The sequence below is a fragment of the Tyto alba genome, unplaced genomic scaffold (assembly GCF_018691265.1).
Source record: "Tyto alba isolate M040663 unplaced genomic scaffold, T.alba_DEE_v4.0 Super-Scaffold_33, whole genome shotgun sequence".
In the NCBI taxonomy this organism is placed as follows: Eukaryota; Metazoa; Chordata; class Aves; order Strigiformes; family Tytonidae; genus Tyto; species Tyto alba.
In genome coordinates, this window is record NW_024881308.1 from 16,999,559 (window position 1) to 17,020,070 (window position 20,512).

General features: G+C 67.8%; 2 protein-coding genes across 2 annotated transcripts; one reads left to right on the forward strand and one right to left on the reverse strand.

The window, feature by feature from the left end:
- Positions 1–724: 724 nt before the first annotated feature.
- Positions 725–14,391, forward strand: MYLK2 (myosin light chain kinase 2). Its single transcript, XM_042800750.1, has 13 exons — positions 725–898; positions 6,250–7,350; positions 7,417–7,934; positions 8,066–8,340; positions 9,213–9,318; positions 9,534–9,627; positions 9,781–9,890; positions 10,485–10,626; positions 10,904–10,974; positions 11,229–11,357; positions 11,701–11,853; positions 12,188–12,320; positions 12,832–14,391. The coding sequence occupies exons 1-13, from the start codon at positions 725–727 to the stop codon at positions 12,910–12,912; spliced, it is 3,087 nt and encodes a 1,028-aa protein (XP_042656684.1). The 3' UTR covers positions 12,913–14,391.
- Positions 14,392–18,605: 4,214 nt separating this feature from the next.
- FOXS1 (forkhead box S1) lies at positions 18,606–20,002 on the reverse strand. The gene has a single exon (XM_032987441.2). It carries the CDS (start codon positions 20,000–20,002, stop codon positions 18,659–18,661), a length of 1,344 nt encoding a protein of 447 aa, XP_032843332.2. The 3' UTR covers positions 18,606–18,658.
- Positions 20,003–20,512: the final 510 nt, after the last annotated feature.

Sequence of the window (20,512 nt, forward strand, 5' to 3'; positions counted from 1 at the left end):
CTGGCGTACGGGAACGACGGGAGCAAGAGGAACTGGTGGGCTTCCTCCTCTTGAAAACAAAGTTCTGTGAGGAGCTGAGCAAAGGCGTGCAGATTTTTCCCTCGGTCTGCTTTAACCTTATTTCTGCCCCAGTGGAGCAGTTCCGTGTGATCTGCTGGACGGGCACACGGCTGGACCTCGGGTGTGCAGTCAAGGAAACCTCTGCTGCAACCTGGAGTGCAGCTCCCCCGGAGCAGGCAGCGTGTGGGCAGCAGGAGTGGCAAATATTTCTGGTGAGTCAGAGGAAAGCCTGCATGGCGACGAGCTGCAGAGGAATGTGAAGGCAAGCAAGATAACGAGGCTGCTGAGCTGGAGCAGATATCGATCCCTGAAGGATGGAGCAACTGGATTTCCGTGACAGCCCTACATGGCCTCTGCTTCAGACCTGAGGAAGGGTTTGTATGCCTGACAGCTTGTCAGTTTTTTTCCCAGCGGTATCATTGGGTCTAATAAAAGCTATTACCTCTTCCCCCAAACACGGCCTCTTCCATTCCTCATACACTGCAAACTCAGTGAAAGGGAACCTGGGGCTGCCATGCCCTGCAAGGGTATCGGGCGTTTGGCAGAGCTCTGGGGAGTCACCCAGCAGATTCTCAGGCTGGGTGCTTGGTGTGACCCGCCCTCTTAATTAGGAGGAAAGGAGTGATAACACTGGGAAACTGCTCTGGTGTAGGAAATGTGAGAGATGGGTGTCCTGGAGGAGCTGAACGGGGGTTCTGCTAAGGCTCCAACAGGGAAAGAGAGGCCGGTGATTTCCCCAGTCCCAGTAGAGCAGAAGTGGGAGAATAAAGTTACAGGAGTGGAGCAGGAGACCGGGATTTACTCGAGTGCTGTTTCAGCACATGCCTCTAGAGTCAGGGTAGGTTGACAAAGTGATATAAAAATCTGTATTCTTGCTGTGTGGATTTTGCAAAAACGTGCTTGAACATTCAAGAACTCAAACCTCATCACCCTTCTGAGCTGTGCCTTGAGGGTGAGGGGCGTGATCGAGGAGAGCTGGAGCTGGGTACAAAATCTGCCTCTGATTCATTTCTACGCGAGTTGTTACCAAAGTAATTTGCTGAACTCTGACTAGAGCTGGAACTAAGACGCAGCTGAAGTTTTCCTGGACTCTTTATGTCGAAGAGCAGCTGAGCATTGTAAGACCTGATTAGCTGGTGAATGAGATTCTTAGGAAAAAGGCTTGATGATGCTCTCAAAACCACAGCTTTAGCATCTCGGGGAGGGGGGGGGATACCTTGTCAGCTGCTGGCCTGGCCTGGCGTGAAGCTGGCACTGCCAGCCTGTGCCTGGGCACGTCCCGGTGCTCCCCGGGCTCGCTGCTGCCAGCCACCTTGCTGTCCTCGAGCTGCTGCGTCGCTCTGGAAGCTCTTTTGCTGTTGTTGGGATTTCCCCCCCCTTGTCTTTCCCCATCACCTTGATGGGACCCGTCACGGGACGATAACAGCTCGGCCGGGGAAGTCCTGGGCGCTGATGGAAGCGGTTAAGCTGCCGCCCGTGTGCCTGGGTTGGTCCTCAGCAGGACAGGCTAGCAGCCGCCTCCTGTGACAGTGGCATGGCCGGGATTCAGGTGGGGATGTTGTTCTCGCCTGCCCTGCCACTCGATTTAGACGGGGTGTAGGGTTTCCTGGAGAACGGGCAGGGCTTGGCTGCTCAGAGCAGCCTCCCTTACCCGTGCAAAGCGTAAAGGTTAAAGTGTGCTGCTGAAGTTGTGACAACCCCGTAGCTAGGGAACGGGCGTGCTTGAGCCTTTGCCAAATATCCCCAGGACAGGCTGTTTTCCAGCTGCAGCCAGTGTGGACTCTGGCTTAAGTTCCTGAATGGGGAGGGAAAAAAAAAAAAAAAAAAAAAAAAAAAAAAAAAACAACAAAAAAAACAAACCCACAACTCAGCCTGAGAAACCTTGGTGGCGGTTGGTTTGCTTCCATGCGCTGCAGCGTGTGGGTTTTTGCACCGAGGCATCCAAAACCCTGGTGTGCAGCAGCTCTTGCCCTTCAATCCTACCCATCCTTCTTGCGAGGGGCCCGTTTTCAGCTTATTTCCCTTTGCCTGTGAATGAATTTTGTCTTGTGACGGTGTCAAACCACGGGACACTCCTCCTTCACCCCCCCCCCCCTCTTTGGAGAACCATCCCCAGGGCTCCCCAGCACCGCCGTCCCCCCTCAAAGCTCTTTGGTTCCTCACCTTGTCCCGAGGCTTCTTTCCCCCCCAGGACCACCGCTGCCTCTTGGTGAGCGGGTGAGATTGCGAGTGCCCCGGGAAGGCTGGCTGACATCCAGGCACCTCTCCTTGGGGAATTTTATCCAACCGCCCCGAGGGGGCTGGGGGGGCCAGGGCTGCGGCGGGTGGGTTCCCGCTCCCCTGCTTGGGGGGGCGGGTGGGTTCCTTCCACCCGGGGCTTGCCGGGAGGGTGGCAGCCTCTGCCTAAAGTGACATTGGTGGCCTCCAGATGCCTGGCAGCCCTGGGCTGGAGGAGGGGAAAGGCAATTCCAAACTGTACGTTGGTGATGACAGTCGGTGGGCAGAGTCCCCGCCGCCCGAGGCACGACGTCTCGCCAGTTATTCCTGCTTGGGGGGGGCGGGGGGGGGGGCGCCGTCCCCGAGAGCCAGGGATGCTCCAACCTCAGCCCGCATCGTCCTTGGAGCCGTGTGCCCGTTGCTGTGGGTTCCCCCCCCTCCTCGCTTCTCGTCCCAGGCCGGGTCCTGCCCCTGACCTCGGGAGGAGGGGGGCTGGCCAGCGCCGAGTCGCGCTCGCTGAGTCTGAGCTGCGAGGGCTGGAGCAGGAAAACCCAGGGTCTGCTCAGGAGCCCCCAGCCAAGCAAACCTTGCTCTTGCCTTGAGGCGCTGGGTGCCCCGGGGGCTCCCTGTTTTGCTGTCAGGACTAACCAGGCTCCAGGAGGAGGCAGCTCCAGCCACGTGTTTTGCTTTCTCCTTAGCTGAATCCTTGCTTGCGGGCTGCCTTGCTGCGTTATCTCCTGTCGGGGAGCTCTGGCCTCCCCCGTCCCCCCCCCCAAAGCAGCATCAGCTGCAGGCGAGGGGCTGAGTCCTCCCTCCTCCACACTGTGCTGGCCTTCCTCCTGCCCTGACGTGATGATAAATGGATGTTCTGCTGCAGCGAAGGATGGGGGAAGGCTCCCTTGGTCTGTGCTGCTGTCGGGGTGAGCCGTGGCAGCACCAGCTCCCTCCCGTGCTCCCTGAGGCCGGAGCAGCGTCCCCACGGCAGGGGAAGGGCGCTGGGGGGGGGGGGGGGGAAGGATCTTTTGTTCCTCCCCTTGCACTGTTCACTCGTGGTCTCCTCTGCAGCAGCGAGCAGAGCTGCAGTCCTGCCTGCTGACTCCTGTGCGATGCCCCGGGCCCCTCCGCTTCCCCCCCAGGAGCTGCCCAAGGCCAGGGGCAGGCAGGGCAGCAGCACGGGGCGGGGGGACACAGCCGTGTCCCCACCCTGGCTTGTTTTGCTCTCAAGGCCTCGCGTGAACCACAGCAAAGCTGGATCCTGTGCCCAGGAGCTGGTGGCTCGCTGGGAGCTGGGATTTGGTGAGGTGGAGCAGCACTGCCCGTGTCCCTGCCTGGGCAGCGTTGCATCCTCCTCGCACTTGGGCTACTGCCGCTGCTTGTGCGGGTGGCCCCGGCTCAGCTCGGCCCCCCGGGGGCTCGGGGTCTGGCAGCACTTTTGCTCCGTGTGGCTGCGGGACGGAGGGCTGGGGAGGAGACACCCAGCTGGCCGGGGCCAAGGCTGGAGGAGCCCGTGGCAATCTCAGCCTCCGTGGGTGCCCCCCCGGCCAGCCTGGCCCTGGGGGGACTCCCCCCCCACCCCCCAGTCCCTGACCAAGTGCCAGCGCTCGGCCCTGCGCTGCCCGGGGAGGAGCAGGGTGCCCGGCTGGGACCGCTCAGAGCGATGGGGAGTGGGGCCAGGAGGATTCCTGGTGCAGGGCAGGCGCCTGGCAGCCTCTGCCATCTCTTTTTCTCTCGCCATGAGCCGCTCTTGCTGCGTTACCTCCTGTCAGGCAGCTGTGGCCTCCTCTGTCCCCCCTGTCCCCCCCCCCAAAAGCAGCACCAGCTGCAGGCGAGGGGCTGAGCCCTTCCTCCTCCCCACTGCGCTGGCCGTGCCGGCCTTCCTCCTGCCCTGACGTGATAAATGGATGTTCTGGGTTTTTAATAGTTGGTATTATTGGAGTGCCTTTGCCTGGCAGGGCTGGGTCCAGTTACCAGGGGTTCCTCCTGCAAACCCACACCCCCTCCTCCCCCAGCAGCAACCCGAGCTGTCTGCGTGCCCTTGCTGAGCAAGGCTTTCCTCACCTTAAGGTTCAAAGATTTAAAGTAAATGGGGCTCCACTGAGAATCCTTCTTCCTTCAGGATCCTGCGTGGCCGGGCCTTCACCCAGCTCCGCTCGTGCCCTCTGCAGCCCCGCACACGGTGTCCCTCTCCCCAGGGGTTTTCCATGCTCGGGTTCAGCCCCTGCACAGTCCCTTGGGCCGTGCCTTGGGGTGCAGCACCCCAGCAGCATGCACTGCACCTTCAGCAGGCACAGCCTGACCCCTCCGGGAGCCCCTAGAGCCCTTGTTTTCTTCCCTGTTCTCCAAAACACTTCATTTTGCGGAAAACGAGTCTTTCAACTGGTTTCTGGAGGAGGCTGCGGCCGCTGGCCAGCGCCTGGTCCCCAGTTGCTGTCAGTTTTGCTTCAGGGACTGGCAGCGGTGCCCCTGGGTGCCACGTTGTGCTCGTGGAGTGCGGGGTCCTGGGGAGCTGCTGGCACCAGCGGGCAGAGCCAGCACCGGCCCTGGCTGCGCGTGGCCACCATCCCCGTGGGGTGGCCACCATCCCCGTGGGGGTGGCCAGCGGCCGCCTCATGTCATCTACGGGCGCCTTGGAAGCACTTGGCCACTTGGATCGCGTCCAGCTCGGCCGGGCTACCGTCGTGGGGTGTTTTTGGGGTGCTGCTGTGGCCGGTTCCAGCCCTCCTCTGGGCTGGGGCAGGAGGTGGCTGCATCCCCGTCCCCTGCCCCGTGTCCGCGTGTCCCCGGCCCGTGGGGGGACAGGGGAGAGTGGCGTGTCCTTTGAACGGGCTCCAGCAGCGACAGGTGCTGGGAAAGGCGAAGCGGGACGGCTCCCGCCGCTGTAAGGGATCCTCCTCTGCCCGCACTAATCCGGCTCCGTTACACCCGGGATAGAAGAGGCTGCTCCCCCGGGGCGCTGCCGCAGTGCGGATGCTGCCCTCCTGACCGCCCTCACACCGGCACCCAGGTACGGGGGCTGGGGGTCCCCGTGGCTGCCCGCTCGGGGACGGCAGTTAGGGGGGGGTCCCAGGGAGAGGGGAGCCCCCAGCCTGGGGACGAACGTCTCTGTCCCCGCGCTGAGCTGTGGGGCTGCTCGGCGGGGAACTGCGTGTAGCTCCTGTCCCAAAGACCAGCAAGTGACTCCCATGTCACTGGGATGGTCCTGGTGGGTTTTTATTTCGGGGCTGGGCTGTCCCAGCCTCCGGACGGTTGCGCAGGCTGAACGGGGAGGGTGTTTTGGGACGAAGCGAGGAGAGGTGGCTGGGCAGGGACGGCAGCAGAGCCCGGGGCAGAGCAGGGATTTGGGGAACAGGCGCTGGGCTGGAGGGGACGGGGCAGCAGCTCGTGCTGGCAGCCCACGCAGGTACACGGGGACCACCGGGGTGGGGAGCTGCGGCGACCCCCCGGGCGAGGGGAACGGGCAGCGCTGGTGGCAGCCGGGGCCGGGGTCCGCGTGGCCCCCGAGCAGCCGGGGCTCTGCCGGCGCGGTTCGGGGCGGGTGGTGGTGGGACGTGCTGGGGATGCTCACCTCGCCTGCTCCCCGCCGCGCCGGCCTGGGGCCGCAGCCGCCGCCTCCTGTCCCGCCATGGGGGGACGCGGCCTTAAATTGGCACCTCGGCCGCGCCGGCTGTTTGCTGCCGGGGGCCCCGCGGCGGTGACAGGTGCCGGCGTCGGGCCGTCGATCCGTCACCGCCGAGCAGATCCCCGGGGCGCAATGGGATGGCGCAAGGGACCGGCGGCCACATGGGACCCCCCCCCCCCCGCCTCGCCCCCCCCCCCCGGCTCGGTGCCACCGGCCCGGCCACGGCTCCCAGCTGGGTGGCAAGTGGCTCGTCCCTTTCCCGCAGCAGCAGAGCGGCTGCCCCGCGTCCCGCCGTGCCCCTCTGCGGGGTGTCGGGTCTGGGGAACCCTCAGCTCCTGTCTTCTCCCCCACAGGAGCCTCGCCGGACCGGGAGCACCGCAGGGCAGCCGCCTCCTGCCCCGAGAGTCCCCATGGAGCAGGGCGGTGGGGCGGGCAGCGTGCCCGGCGCTGGGGGGGCTGGTGGCGTGGCCCCCCCTGAAGCAGAGGGTAGCGCAGCCCCGGCAGCCCCCCAGGCTGCTCAGCCCCAAGGGGGGACGGTGCCGGCTGCCACCGAGGCGCAGGATGGAGGGAAGGATGAGCCTGGGAAGGGGACGGCTCCGGGTGCTGCGGCGGCTCAGGACGGAGGGCAGGCAGCGTCCCCGGAGGGGAAGGTGCCGGCTGCTGCCAAGGCCCAGGACGGAGGGAAGGGTGAGCCCGGGAAGGAGAAAACTCCAGCTGCAGGAGAGCCCAAAGGAGGGAAGGCAGCGCCCGTGGAGGGGAAGGCTCCGGCTGCTGCCAAGGCTCAGGATGGAGGGAAGGATAAGCCCAAGAAGGAGCAAGCCCCTGGGGGGCTAGAGGCTGGGGGTGGTGGGACAGCAAAGCCCACGGAGGAGAAGGCTCCGGCTGCAGCGGAGGCTGAAGGAGGGAAGGCAAAGCCCGTGGAGAAGACAGCCTTGGCTGCAGCACAGGCTCGGGATGGAGGCAAAGAGGAGCCTGCAAAGGAGAAAACCACGGCTGCTGCCAAGGCTCAGGATGGAGGGAAGAAAGCTGCAAAAGCAGAGAAAACCCCAGCTGATAAAAAAACGCCTGCAAAGGAGAAGGTTCCAGCTGCTGCAAAGGCTCAGGATGGAGACAATAAAGTGACAAAGGCAGAAAAAGCCCCAGCTGCAAAAAAGGCTCAAGGGGGAGGCAAAGAGGAGCCTGCAAAGGAGAAAGCTGCAGCTCCTGCAAAGGAGAAGGCCCCAGATGCTGCCAAGGCTCAGGATGGAGACAAGGCAGCAGCAGCAGCAAAGGCAGAGAAAACCCCAACAAAGGAGAAGGCTCCAGCTACTGTAAAGGCTCAGGATGGAGAGAGTAAAGTGGCTAAGCCAGAAAAAGCCCCAGCTGCAAAAAAGGCTCAAGGGGGAGGCAAAGAGGAGCCTGCAAAGGAGAAAGCTGCAGCTCCTGTAGAGGAGAAGGCCCCAGATACTGCCAAGGCTCAGGATGGAGACAAGGCAGCATCACAGGCAGAGAAAACCCCAGCTGATAAAAAGCCTGCAAAGGAGAAAGCTGTAGCTTCTGCAAAGGAGAAGACCCCAGATGCTGCTAAGGCTCAGGATGGAGAGAAGGCAGCAGCACAGGCAGAGAAAATCCCAGCTGCAAAGAAGCCTCAAGACAGGAGCAAAGAGGAGCCTGCAAAGGAGAAAGCCCCGGCTGCTGCGAAGGTGCAGGATGGAGGGAAGAAAGCCGCAAAGGTGGAAAAAACCACAGTTGCATCAAAGGCTGAGGATGGAGGCAAAGAAGAGCCTGCAAAGGAGAAGATCCCAGCGGCTGCAAAGGAGAAGGCCCCGGCCGCTGTGAGGGCTCAGGATGGAGGGAAGAAAGCTGGAAAGGTGGAAACCCCCCCAGCTGCAGCAGAGGCTGGGCGTGGGGGTGCGGAGCCCGCAGAGGCAGCGGCTGGGAAGGCTGGGGGTGAAGGGCAGAAAGCGGCAAAGGCGGAGAAGATGGACCAGCCGAAGGGCTCCGAGCCCCCGCGCCCGGCTCTGCTGCAGAGCCTGAGCTGCCCGGCCGCCTGCCAGAGGTACCCGCACCCTCCTGGGCCGGGGTGCCCTCCCCTCGCCGCTCCCCGGGGAGCCCCGGGTCCCTCTGGGCGCAGGTGGGTACGGGGGGGCTCCTGCCTGGGCTCTGCTCACCTCCTGCTCCTGCTTCCAGGGGGGAGCAGCCCTGGGCGGAGGCGATGGAGATGATACCGGAGGAGACCACAGCGGCGGAGCCGAGAGAGGGTCCGGCAGAGCCTGGCCCTGCTCCGCCACCCCCGGGGGACCTGCAGCCCCCCGAGCCCCCCAGCCCCCCACAGGACAGGACATTGCCCAGTGCCGTGGGGCAGCCTGGCCCCGGGGGGCAACCGTCCTTGGTGGAGGCAGAGCCACCCCCCAGCCCCTACCTCACCGCCGATTTTGGGAAGGAAGACCCTTTTGAGATACTGGGTAAGGCTGGGAGGTGCCTGCCTCGTCCCCGCACCCCGGGACCCTTTGCGGGGTGGCAGCCCCGGGGTCCCCCACGGCCCTGCCTGCGCTGCCCTCCCGTGCTGCCAGCTCATGCTCTTGGCTCGTTGCCGGCCCGGTGGCCTTCGAGCTCCTGTTTCACTGTAAACAGGGCTAAATGCGTCGCGTCCCCTCCCCGGGCTGCTCCGGCTGCAGCCTGGCAAAGTCCCCGCGAGCGGGGCTGCCCGGGAGGAAGAGGAGCCAGGGGAGTGACAGCCACCGTCTGGCTGGTGGCAGGGGACAGCATGTCCCCGTGTCCTGCACTGCTGTCCTTGCAGGGATGGCAGGGCTGGGGCTGCCCCGAGCTCGGGGGGCAGCGGGTGCTCGGGGGGGCCAGCTCCAGAACTGGGTGCGTGGGGGTGCAGCGGGCGTGGGGACCCTCCTGGAAGGGCGAGCGGGACGTGGTGGCACGGAGAGGGTGACAGGCAGCAGCGTGGCCTGGAGAGGGCACGCGTGGCATGCGGGACGGGGGGGGGAGCAGGGGTGGGTGCCATGCAGTGGGGAAATGCTCTGGGTGGTGGTGAGGGACCCGTTGCGGGGATGCTGCATCCCCCGGTGCAGCAGGCAGCCAGGAGACCCTGATGTGCAGCCAGGAGACCCTGATGTGCAGCCAGGAGACCCTGATGTGCAGCCAGGCACTCGGTACCTGGCCACATCCTGCACCCACAGGCTCGGCTGGGCTGCGCTGCTGAGCACCCTCCTTCACCCCGCACCGGGGCGCGCTCCCAGCCTGGGGCACCCCGGGGGTGCTCAGCGGTGGAGTCTCCCGGCCGGGCAGCCCCCCCTTTCTCACCCCAGCCCTCCTCTCTGGGCAGACGACGTCCCCCCGCCGCCAGCGCCCTTCACGCACCGCATCGTCACCCTGCGCTCTGCCAACGTCAGCTCCCAGTTCAACCTCAGCTCCAAGGAGATCCTGGGGGGGTAAGGAGGGGCCCCGGGAGGGCGCGGCACGCCTGGCTTTTCCCATCTGGTTTTGGGCAACGGTCCTGGCTCAGTGGGACTTCTCTGGCCGTGATGGTGCCTTGGGCAGGATGGGTGCGGTGGGTGGCACAGGGCAGCGCCCCGGAGCGATGTGGGGGTCCCCAGCAGCCTGGAGGGCTGATGGTGTTGGCACCTCTCCCTTTCCTCCTCCGCAGGGGCAAATTTGGCGAAGTCCACACGTGCACGGAGAAGCAGACGGGGCTCAAGCTGGCGGCCAAAGTGATCCGGAAGCAGGGTGCCAAGGACAAGGTCTGAGCGATGCCGGGGCCGGCGAATCCTCCTGGCCACGGTGCCACCAGTGACACAGCCCGTCCCCGTGCCGGTGCTGTGACACAGCCCGTCCCCGTGCCGGTGGCTCGGCCGGGGCTGACACCCTGCGCTGCCGTGGGGCTCCTTCTGCAGGAGATGGTGCTGCTGGAGATCGACGTGATGAACCAGCTGAACCACCGCAACCTCATCCAGCTCTACGACGCCATCGAGACGCCCCGGGAGATCATCCTCTTCATGGAGTTGTGAGTGCACGGGGGCGGGGGGCAGCGCTGCGTGGGGCCCGACGCCTGGGTGAGGGGCACCATGGCGGGGGGACGCTGGAGCCGGGGAGCAGGAGTGGCAGCCCCTCGCCAAGCAGAAAGGGTTTGGCCCCAGGGAATGTCCCTCACGTCACCCAGCCCCTCTTGGGCACCCCCTTATCTCACTCTGGGTGCCGAGGCAGCCTCGGGCTCTGCCCAGCCGGGACAGCATCCCCTTCCATCGCCTTGAGGGTGGAGATGACCCGAGTCCCTCCCAACAGCTCCTTCTCCCCCTGCCAGCTTGCTCCAGGGGGGGCTGGGACTGTGATGGGGCTGTTCTGTCCTACAAACCCCAGGGGAATTGGGGTGTCCTGGGGTAAAACCCCCCTCCCCGCGCCTGCCTTGGGTGGGGGTGTTGAACCCTGGCACGCACACATCCCGCTGTGGCTCCGCTCAGCCCCTACACCAGCATCTCCCCAGTGGGACTGGGCCAGGGTCCCCAGGGCGGGCAGGGGGGCTCTGCAGGAGGGTGGCGGGGGGGTGGAGGGGGGGGGGGCAGGGAGCCCCGGGGTGACCCCACGGCCCGTCCCCACGCAGCGTGGAGGGCGGTGAGCTCTTCGAGCGGATCATCGATGACGACTACCACCTGACGGAGGTGGACTGCATGGTGTTCGTCCGGCAGATCTGCGAGGGCATCCGCTTCATGCACCACATGCGCGTCCTCCACCTCGACCTCAAGGTGTGGGGCTGGGGGGGGGGTGACACAGGGACGGGGAGGGGGGGCAATGGCCGGGGCCGGCTGCTGCTGGTGCCAGGGGTGACGCCAGGGCACGGGGGGCAGCGGGTGTTTGCAGCCACCGAAGCGGGGAGCGCTGCGTGCTGTGCCCAGGAGGGCAGCGTGTCCCCGACACCAGCCAGCCGTGGGTTGCACGGCTCTGGCGTGGGTGGGCTGCCGGACCCACGCACTGGGGACGTCCCCCCTCGGCGGTGGGGCAATGGTCTCCCTGTCCCCACAGCCTGAGAACATCCTCTGCGTCGCTGCCACTGGGCACATGGTGAAGATCATCGACTTTGGGCTGGCTCGAAGGTGCCATCTTCCCCTCTCGGCTCCATCCCTCCTCCCCGTCCCCCTCCCACCCTTCAGCCCCACGTGCCTTTGGGGTGCTGGGAGCCCCAGGACCCACGCTGGGCTGTGGCTTTGGCCGTGGTTCCTGGTCCTGGCTCTCCCCGGCTGGCACGGGAGGGCTGGGGAGAGCAGTGCCTGCGGGGGAGAGGGGGCAGTGGTTTGGGGGGAGCAGCCTGTCTCCCCCTCGGCTGACTCACCCCCCGCCCCGGCTGCAGGTACAACCCCCAGGAGAAGCTGAAGGTGAACTTCGGCACCCCCGAATTCCTCTCCCCTGAGGTGGTCAACTACGAGCAGGTTTCCTACTCCACGGACATGTGGAGCATGGGCGTCATCACCTACATGCTGTACGTCGGGGATGCCGGGGCAGAGCTCCCCCGGGGCACGGAGCCGGCCCCAAGCTGTAAAGGTGCCCCAGGCACCCGGGTGCTGGAGGGGGCGATGGGCTTGGGGGGGGGGGGGGGGCTGGGGGGGCAGCGAGCGGGGCTGGGGAGTGGCTGGTGCCCACATCTACAGGCAGGAGCACAGCGCCGTGCCAGCGGCCGCACGCCACGTCCCTCCTCGGGGCCACCCTGGGGCAGCGCTGCCCAGACTGGTTTCATTCTGGGGAGGGGGGGTGGGTTTTGGAGGTGCTGCAGCTTGAGGGCACCCAGCTCCTCACCCCCCCCCCCTCCCCGCACCCCCCCCCAGGCTCAGCGGCCTCTCCCCCTTCTTGGGTGACAATGACACCGAGACGCTCAACAACGTCCTGGCTGCCAACTGGTACTTCGACGAGGAGACCTTCGAGAGCGTCTCCGACGAGGCCAAGGACTTCGTCTCAAACCTCATCATCAAGGAGAAGAGGTGCGAGGCCGGCAGCAGCCGGGGGGGTCGGGGGGGGGGGGGCACCCCCAGAGCCGCGTGCCCAGCCCCTGGGTGCCCTCTGCGCTGGGACCAGCAGCAGCCCCCGATGTCCTGCACCAAACGCGCCTCGCGGAGCCCTGCCCCGGCTGCTGCCTGTCCCCAGCAGAGCCCCGCGTCCCTCCCTGGGCGGCTCGGGGTCCTGCCCAGCCCCACCGGTCCCTGGGCACATCCCCCCCTGGCTGGTTCCTCCCCTGCAGGTTTTGGGGGTTTCGGGGCTCTTGGGCAGTTGGAGAAAGGGGTTGGTCGGGGTGACCCGGGCTCCTCTCGCCCCCAGCGCCCGGATGAGCGCAGGTCAGTGCCTGCAGCATCCCTGGCTCAACAACCTGGCAGAAAAAGCCAAGCGCTGCAACCGCCGGCTCAAGTCCCAGGTGCTGCTCAAGAAATACGTCATGCGGCGGCGCTGGAAGGTGCGGGGGGGGGGGGAGGAACGGCATGGGGACGTCGTTTGGGGGAGCCTGGGGGGGGGCGCTGCCAGCCTCTGCCTGTCCTGGCGGATGGCAGATGGGATGTGGGGGGGTAGCTCTGCCTCGCGGTGCTGCTGGCACCTGGGACACAAGGGACGGGGCCCCCCGAGCCTGGAGGGAGGGACCCCCAGCACCAGGGTCCCCTTATGTGGGTGCCCCCCAGGGTGGGACCCCCATCAAGCACAGGCCCCTTCATGGTGGTCTTCCCTGGGCCGATCCCAAGAGCACTTTTTAGGGGCAAGACTGGTGTCAGCACAGATGATCCCCAGCATCAGCCCTGCACCCCGCTCCCGCATAGCCTGGCTGAATGGGTGCCTGGGGGGCTGCCCTCCCCCCCCACCCCCCTCCCCAGCCCAGCTCCTCCCCAGCCCCCGCAGCGGGGTCTGGCTCAGTCTCTGGCCCCGCAGCCTTCGTGGAAGGATGAGCATCTCTCCTCTTCCCTCCCCCTTCACAGAAAAACTTCATCGGGGTGTGCGCCGCCAACCGCTTCAAGAAGATCACCAGTTCGGGGTCGCTGACGGCACTGGGCGTCTGAGCGGGGGCTCCCGGGGGGAGCCTGAGCCGCGTGTCAGTGGAGGCCAGAGAGGAACCGCTTGCGAGGGTCCCGCGTCAGCCTTGCTTCTGGACGGCAGCAGGACCTCGCTCCGCCGAGCTCATCCCACCCCGGGCGGCATCGCTGCGCCGGGGATGCGCTGCTGGGGATGCCGGCAGCACCCCCCTCGCCCTCCCCCCCTCCAAGGGCTCCAGCCCCCTCCCTGTTCCCATCAAGCCAACGCTCCCAGCTGGATTTCCTCGGCCTGTGAAGCTGCTCCTGAGCGGTGGTCTCCAATCTCCCCCCTGGCCTGGCCACGCGATGCCTGACCCGCAACATCTCCGCTCCGCTCACGCTTCCTTCCCGTGGCCTTGGAGGAAAAAAAGCCGGCCCGGAGTGAGCCCGGTGTGAGCCCGGTGTGAGCCCGGGACACCCTGCACGCTTGCTGCTGCCTCGGACTACCAAGACTTGCTCGCTCTCTGCCTGTAAATGCTGCAGCCCTGCCTTGCCTCCGCCGGCGCTGGACCCCCGAGCTGCCCGACCCCCCCCTTCCCGGCACCGTGGCTTGGCACGGGGATGCCGGAGGGCAGGCGTGGACCCTCACCCTGGCGTTTTGGCACCAGAGCTGGGGCCAAAACGCCTCCTCCCTGTCCGGGCGGGCGTGCGGGAGCGGAGCTGGCCCCGAGCTGCTGCTCGCACAGGAAGGGAGGAAGCGGCGAGCACGCTTCCAGCGGCGTCCCCAGCTGGGAGCCAGCGAGGGAAGAAGGAGGCTTTGTGTTCCTCCTGCCCTCCCTGCCCTTCGGCTCTGCCAGCGGGGGGAAAAAACACAACCTCTGCTTCACCCGTCCCCGCCAGATCACAATGAGCAAGGCGGCCTAATGCAGAGCAGCTGGGCCCGCGCTCCCCCGCTCCTGCGAGCATCCTTCCCGCCCCGACCACCAACACACAGGAACTGCTGGGCGGCAGCTGTGGCCGCCAGCTCCCCCCCCCCGTCCCCCGCCGCATGTGGGGGGCTCCCCGGGACCGCCCGGGCTTGGGGAGATGTGCTGCCCCCGGTTCTCCGCCTCGTCCCGAGCCCCCTCCCCTCTGCCTGCGCCCCTCGGGGCTCCCCGGTGCTGCCGAAGGATGAGCATCCCCCGGGATTTGCAGCTTCCAGCCTTGCCCGCTGCAGGAGGGGCCGGGGGGGCTGGCGAGGGATCCCGGGCTCCCCCCTGCCCCCCCCAGCTTTGGCTTTCGCTGTGGCCGAGCCCCCCCCCCCAAGCCAGGGCTGTGTGTTTGCTCCAGGGTCACCTGTGCCCTCCGCGCCTGCTGCAGAAACCCTGGGGAGGGATGGGGGGGGGGGAGGCTCTGGCCCCGCCAGAGCTGAAGGGGCTTTGGGCTTGTCCCCACCGGGGAGGGGACATGGCTCATGGGACCCTGCCCAATGCCTGAGTCCTGCCCGGCTCTCGCCTTCTTGTAAATAAATGTACAGGTCTGTCTGCAGCCCATGCCTGCCCTGCTTGCTGGGGGGCTGCTCCCAGCCCCCTCGCCACCCCCCCGTGCCCACCCGCGTGGGCCATGCAGCCGCGGGCTGGGGGCTGCAGGTAAGTGAGGAGGGGGCGGGAAGTGGCGTCCGCTCCCCAGGGTGGTGGGGACAGAGAGGGGCCCCGGCTGTGCTGGGGAGGGGGCCCGGCCAGTGCAGCCCCCAGCACCGAGGGGGTCTGGGCTCTGCACCCCATGGTGAGCAGCAGCGACCGGCTCCGAGCACCCCAGGGTGGCGGGGGAAAGGGGGAGGGAGGGATGGGTGGGTGGATGGAGGGATGGGAGGGATGGGTGGGTGGAAGGGATGGGATGGATGGAAGGGGATGGATGGGACGGAGGGGTGGAGGGGTGGGAGGGATGGGATGGATGGATGGATGGATAGATGGATGGATGGATGGATGGATGGATGGATGGATGGATGGATGGATGGATGGATGGATGGAGGGATGGATGGATGGATGGATGGATGGATGGGTGGGATGGATGGATGGGTGGGTGGACAGGTGGGATGGATGAATGAGAAGGATGGGAAGGATGGGATGGATGGATGGAGGGATGGATGGGAGGGATGGGATGGGATGGAAGGATGGATGGGATGGATGGAGGGATGGGAAGGGATGAGACGGATGGATGGACAGACAGATGAAGAGTCAGTCAGTGGTGTCCTCCCAGCTTCAGCATCAGCCCAAGGGGGGTGGGATGCCCAGGCATGGGCCGGGGGAGGGGGGTGGGGGCTAGTGCCCCTCTGCCCCATGGGGCTGCAGCTGGCCCCGAAGTGGTTAAGGTTGCCCGGGCCCGGCCGCCGGGTCCCGCCGCGGGCGTCCCTCCCAGCCGCTTCCTGCAGGCAGCCTTTGACCGGTTCCTGTCGGTGACCACCCTGCGGGCCTGGAAGCCAGCGCGGCCCCATCTGGTTTGAGTTACGCTCCGTGGCGGTGACGTCTCCTTCCTGTCTGGCCCTGCGAGCCGCGCGTCGCACTGGCCCCGGCGGGCCACGGGGGCTGCAGGGCCCCGGCGTGGGGGTGGCCCACGGGGGTCCTGGCTGGGTCGTCACCCCCTCCCGACACTCCTGGCACCCCGAACTGCTCCGGGGGACCGGTTCCCGCACGCAGCCCTGTGCGTGCGTGGGCATCTGCACATCCCGGTGCCCCAAGCCTGGAGGGGGGGACCCCCCCACCCCACAGCCCGGTTTGGCTTCTCCAGTCCCTTCCTCTCCCACTCGGGAACCCCACGGGGGGCACCCGTTGTGCCTCCATCAGGGCTGGAGGAGTGGGGCTGCAGGGCCAGCACCCATGGGAGCGGTTGTGGCCTCATCCTGCGCTCCAGATAAAGGGGCAAGACGGGGTTCAGGAGCCCCCCAAAGTCCTGGGGAGGGGACCGGTCCTGCTGGGGACAACGGTCACGGTGACAGGGCTGGTCCTGGTCCAGCACAGGTCACCGCAGCCAGTGTCATCCCTCCGGTGGGGGGTCCTCATCACCCCCAGGGACTCGTGGCTCAGTCTGGGGGGGTGTGCACGTGTGTCCCCAGTCCCTGGAGCCTTGGATACCCGCACAGAGCAGCAGCCTTTCCCCATCCCTGCCTGCACCCTGTCCCTGCCTGCACCCCATCCCTGCCTGCACCCTGTCCCTGCCTGCACCCCGTCCCTGCCTGCACCCCATCCCTGCTTGCACCCCATTCCTGTTTGCACCCCATTCCTGCCTGCACCCCGTCCCTGCCTGCACCCCGTCCCTGCCTGCACCCTGTCCCTGCCTTCACCCCATCCCTGCCTGCACCCCATCCCTGTTTGCACCCCATTCCTGCCTGCACCTCATCCCTGCCTGCACCCCATTCCTGCCTGCACCCTGTCCCTGCCTGCACCCCGTCCCTGCCTGCACCCCATCCCTGCTTGCACCCCATTCCTGCCTGCACCCCATCCCTGCCTGCACCCCGTCCCTGCCTGCACCCCATCCCTGTTTGCACCCCATTCCTGCCTGCACCCTGTCCCTGCCTGCACCCCGTCCCTCCCTGCACCCCATCCCTGCTTGCACCCCATTCCTGTTTGCACCCCATTCCTGCCTGCACCCCGTCCCTGCCTGCACCCTGTCCCTGCCTGCACCCCATCCCTGCCTGCACCCCATCCCTGCCTGCACCCCGTCCCTGCCTGCACCCCATTCCTGTTTGCACCCCATTCCTGCCTGCACCCCGTCCCTGCCTGCACCCCGTCCCTGCTTGCACCCTGTCCCTGCCTGCACCCCACCCCTGCCTGCACAGGCGAGGGGCCCCGCAGGCAGCGCGGGGCGGGAAGGGGAGTGGGCAAACCTCCGGCACCAGCACCACCAGCACCGGGTTCACCCCGTGACTGGGTGCAGCCCAATTCCCAGTTGCGGCACGGCCCATGCTGGGAGCGGGCGAGCGGGCGGGGGGCCAGGCCACCCACGGCGAGCTGGGGAGGAGGCGGGCCGGTGGCCGGGGAGCCGCGGTGGGCACGGAGAAGGGGAGCACCGGGAGAGCGGGTGGCTCGGGGCGGTGGAGGCAGCCGGGCTCTACGGGGCGGGGGTCCCCATCCCCGGGGGGGAACGTGTGCCACGCGATGCCACGCCACTCCCAGCATGGGGGAGGGACGGGACCCCCAGCCCCGGGGCAGCTCGTGGGGCCGGGGCTGCGTCGTGTTCCCAGGAGCCGGGGTGGGCGATGGGCCCGGGCGCGCTGCGTGGGAACCAGACGGCCCCTGGGCACGGCTGCGGCGTTCGCTTCCTCCCGCGCCCCCGGGGACCGCGCGAAGGAGGGGGCTGAGGTCAGCCGCGCTCGCCGCCGGCCGCTCCGGAGACGCCAGCATGATGTAGGCGCTCAAATATTGTTTTCCATTGGGGAGGGGGAAAAGAAAAAAAAAAGAAAAAAAAAATTAAGAAAAGAAAAAGGAGAAGAGAGAGGCCCAGGGCTGAGTGGCCGTCCCTGATGACGAAGGGTGGCCCCCCCTGCCCTGCCCAGGGCTGGGACGTGGCCGTGGCCCGGCAGCGGCTGTCTGGGGGCTGATAACGGGGCTGACGCGGCCGCGATGCTCCCGGTCCCTGAGTGACGCCAGCGCCGTTCCTCAGTGCCAGCGTGGCCCCCGCAGGCACCCCCAGAACTGGCCAAGCTGGGGTCCCGGGGAGGGGGTTCTGTGGCAAACCCACTCCCCACAGCAGCGTGGAGAGCCCCTGCCAGCCCGGTGTCCCCCCGCTGTGCCCACCCTGGGGCTGGCTGTGCCGTGGGGTCCGGGCATTGCTGCTCCCGGGGTCCCCCCCTCTCCCAGCCTGGGGTGGGCAGGACGGGGGTAGGGGCGTGGGCACAGCCCCCCGCTTTGCCAGCATCGCCCTGCTCCATCTGCAGAGACGCTGGCCCGGGTATCCCAGCGGTGTGTGGGAAGGGGCTGGCGATCAGATCCCAGCCTGGGGCTGTGTGGGGACCCCCCTCAGTGCCCCCCAGCCCGGCAGGCCGGGACAGGCCCCCGTGCCCAGCCCGGTGCTGGCAGCGGTGACTCAGCCGGTGCCGCCTCACCGGCAGCCGCCCGGCGTGATTCAGGTCGGAGGAATCCGCTTTCCCCGGCCGTTCCCATCGCAGCTGCAGCCCCTGGCACAGCCTGGCTCTCGGGGGTGCCCTGGCCTGGGGGGGTCTGCAGGGACCCGCTGGGACCCCAGCCGGGCACTGGCACAGCCCCAAGCAGAGGCGGAGAGGGGACAGAGCCCTGTCCCCACCAGAGCAGAGCCCCCCGGCCCCCCGCTCCTCCCCAGCACCTCTCTGGGACCGTGTGGGTGCGAGAGCGGGGCCAGGGCTGAGCCTGGTGCCGGTTGTGCCACGTGTGGCACCCCGAAGCGAAGCCAGACACCCTGAGCGGTGGCAGCAGGGCTCTGCGGGGGCTCGCTCCTGCTGCAGCGCGTCCCCCTGCCCCACATGGACGAGGTACCCTCCTGCTTCCCCCCAACAGAGCCGTCGGGGGCTCCTGGCCCCGCGTCGTGGCAGGACCTTGTCCCCAGCATCTCCCGGCGACGCAGGAGCTGGATGCGGGTGAGGCCGTGCCCCGTCCCCCCACGGCCTCACCGTCCCACCAGTGGAGGGACGAGAGGGGAGGAGGGCAGCACCCCGGATGGGGCAGAGGGTCCCCAGCTCGCCCCTGCCCGCTGCCCACCCCGAGCGGGGCGCAGAGACCACAGAGGCAGCGTTGGGGAATGCGCTTTATTGGGGACCCGGGGGGACCCGGGGTGAAGCAGCCCCTCACTCAAAGAAGAACATGCCGGGTGTCCGGTAGAGGCAGGGGGGCAGCCCCAGGGGGTAGCCGTTGCCCCCCTGCAGCGGGATCGTGCCCCCAGGCCCCCACGGCTCCTTCTGCTCGCCCACCCGGGGCCCTGTGGCCCCAAAGGGCGGCTGGCGGGGGGCGGCGGGGGCCGGGGGGGCCGCGGCCAGGAGATGCTCCAGCGTCGTGCCGCACGGCCGCTCCTTCACGCAGAAGCTCAGCGCCTGCACCCGGCACTGGTAGCTGCTGCCCAGCGCCTCGGGCCCCGACCGGCCGAAAGAGCCAAAAACGGGCAGGGGGGGCTGCGCGTAGCCCTCCCCCTCCAGGAAGCAGGATGGGGGGGGCTTGCCCGTGCCCAGGAGGGTGCCAGGGAAGGTGGGGGGCACCTGCCCAAAGGGCTGGCTTGGCCCCAGCCCTGGGGTGGCTGGCTCCTCACCCTCCAGCTGCCCCGGGGAGGTGCTGGGGGGGGCCGGGGAGTCCTGCGGGGGGTCCCTGGGCTGGGTGGGCAGCAGGGAGGGCAGCAGGGCCGGGTGCGGCACCGGGCGCTCGCCGGGCAGCGGGTACTGACCTGGCCGGGGTAGCTGCAGCGCCGCCGGGACCCCCCCGAAAACAGTCTCCTTGGGCGGGCGGCTCTCCGGGGGGGCAAAGAAAGGCCCCTTGGGCTGCGCCGCATCCGGCAGGTACAGGCAGGGCTGCCTGGATTTGGGTGGCTGCCGCCGGGCGCAGGGCTCGGCGCACCCCGGCCCCCCGGCCCCCTCGGGCAGCGCGGTGCTGGGGCTCGGCAGGCGCCCTGCAGCCGCCGGCGAGGCGTAGCCCCCCTCCGCCTTCCCCTCCTCGGGCAGCGGGGCGGCGGGCGGCCCCCGTGCCCGCTGCCGGGGGGGTTTCCCGCGTCCCTCGTCCCCCTCGGCGCCCGGCACATCCTGGAAGCCCCTCTTCCTGGTGAAGCGCCGGCGGCGCCGCAAGAAGCTGCCGTTCTCGAACATGTTGTAGCAGTCGGGGTCGAGGGTCCAGTAGTTCCCCTTGCCGGGCTTCTTGTCGTCGCGGGGCACCTTGACGAAGCACTCGTTGAGGGAGAGGTTGTGGCGGATGCTGTTCTGCCAGCCCTGCTTGTTGTCGCGGTAGAAGGTGAAGCGGCCCATGATGTAGCGGTAGATGCCGCTGAGGGTGATGCGCTTCTCGGGCGCGCTCTGGATGGCCATGGTGATGAGGGCGATGTAGCTGTAGGGTGGCTTGGTGGCCTCGGAGCTGGGGAAGGGGCCACCGGCCAGCTCTGGGGCCGGCGGGCTGCGCAGCGCCGTGTCTCCGACGGGGAGGTCGGGCTGCATCCTCCCGCTCTGCCGCACGGCCCCGGCGCGGCCCGTTAAAACCCGCCGGCGGCCCAACCTCCCGCGCCCGGCCGGCGAGGGGGCGGTGGGCCCCTCCTCTCCGGGGCCGCCCAGGGCGGAGCGGGGCTCCATCGTCCAGCGCTGGTCCCCGCGGACGGACAGACGGACGGACGCGCCGCCAAGGCCTGAGGACAGCAGCCAGCCAGCCGCCTCGGGGGCTGGCACGGCCGCGGCCTCCCCGGGGCAGCGCTGGCCTCGGCCAAGTCCCCCCCCCCCCCCCCCCCCCCGGCCCCTCTTCCCACGGGAGGTTCCCACGACCTGGGTCTCATCCTGCCCACGGTGCGCAGCCGGCTGGGGCTGGCGGGAGGGCTGAGCCGGGGCGGGGGGGGGTGTGGAACGGACCTGTTGGCTGCCAGCCCTCGGCTCCCCCCCCCCCACACCCCAGTGCCCCCCGCCCCAGCCCGGGGTCGTGCCGGGTCCTGTGCACCGCGCCAGGTCTCTGCTCCGTGC

Coding starts and splice junctions, on each gene's coding strand:
- FOXS1 (XM_032987441.2), bottom strand. CDS start 20,002: ATGCAGCCCGACCTCCCCGTCGGAGACACGGCGCTGCGCAGCCCGCCG.
- MYLK2 (XM_042800750.1), top strand. CDS start 725: ATGGGTGTCCTGGAGGAGCTGAACGGGGGTTCTGCTAAGGCTCCAACA. Junction 7,935..8,065: donor TGCCCGGCCGCCTGCCAGAG/GTACCCGCACCC, acceptor TCCTGCTTCCAG/GGGGGAGCAGCCCTGGGCGG. Junction 11,358..11,700: donor GGCGTCATCACCTACATGCT/GTACGTCGGGGA, acceptor ACCCCCCCCCAG/GCTCAGCGGCCTCTCCCCCT.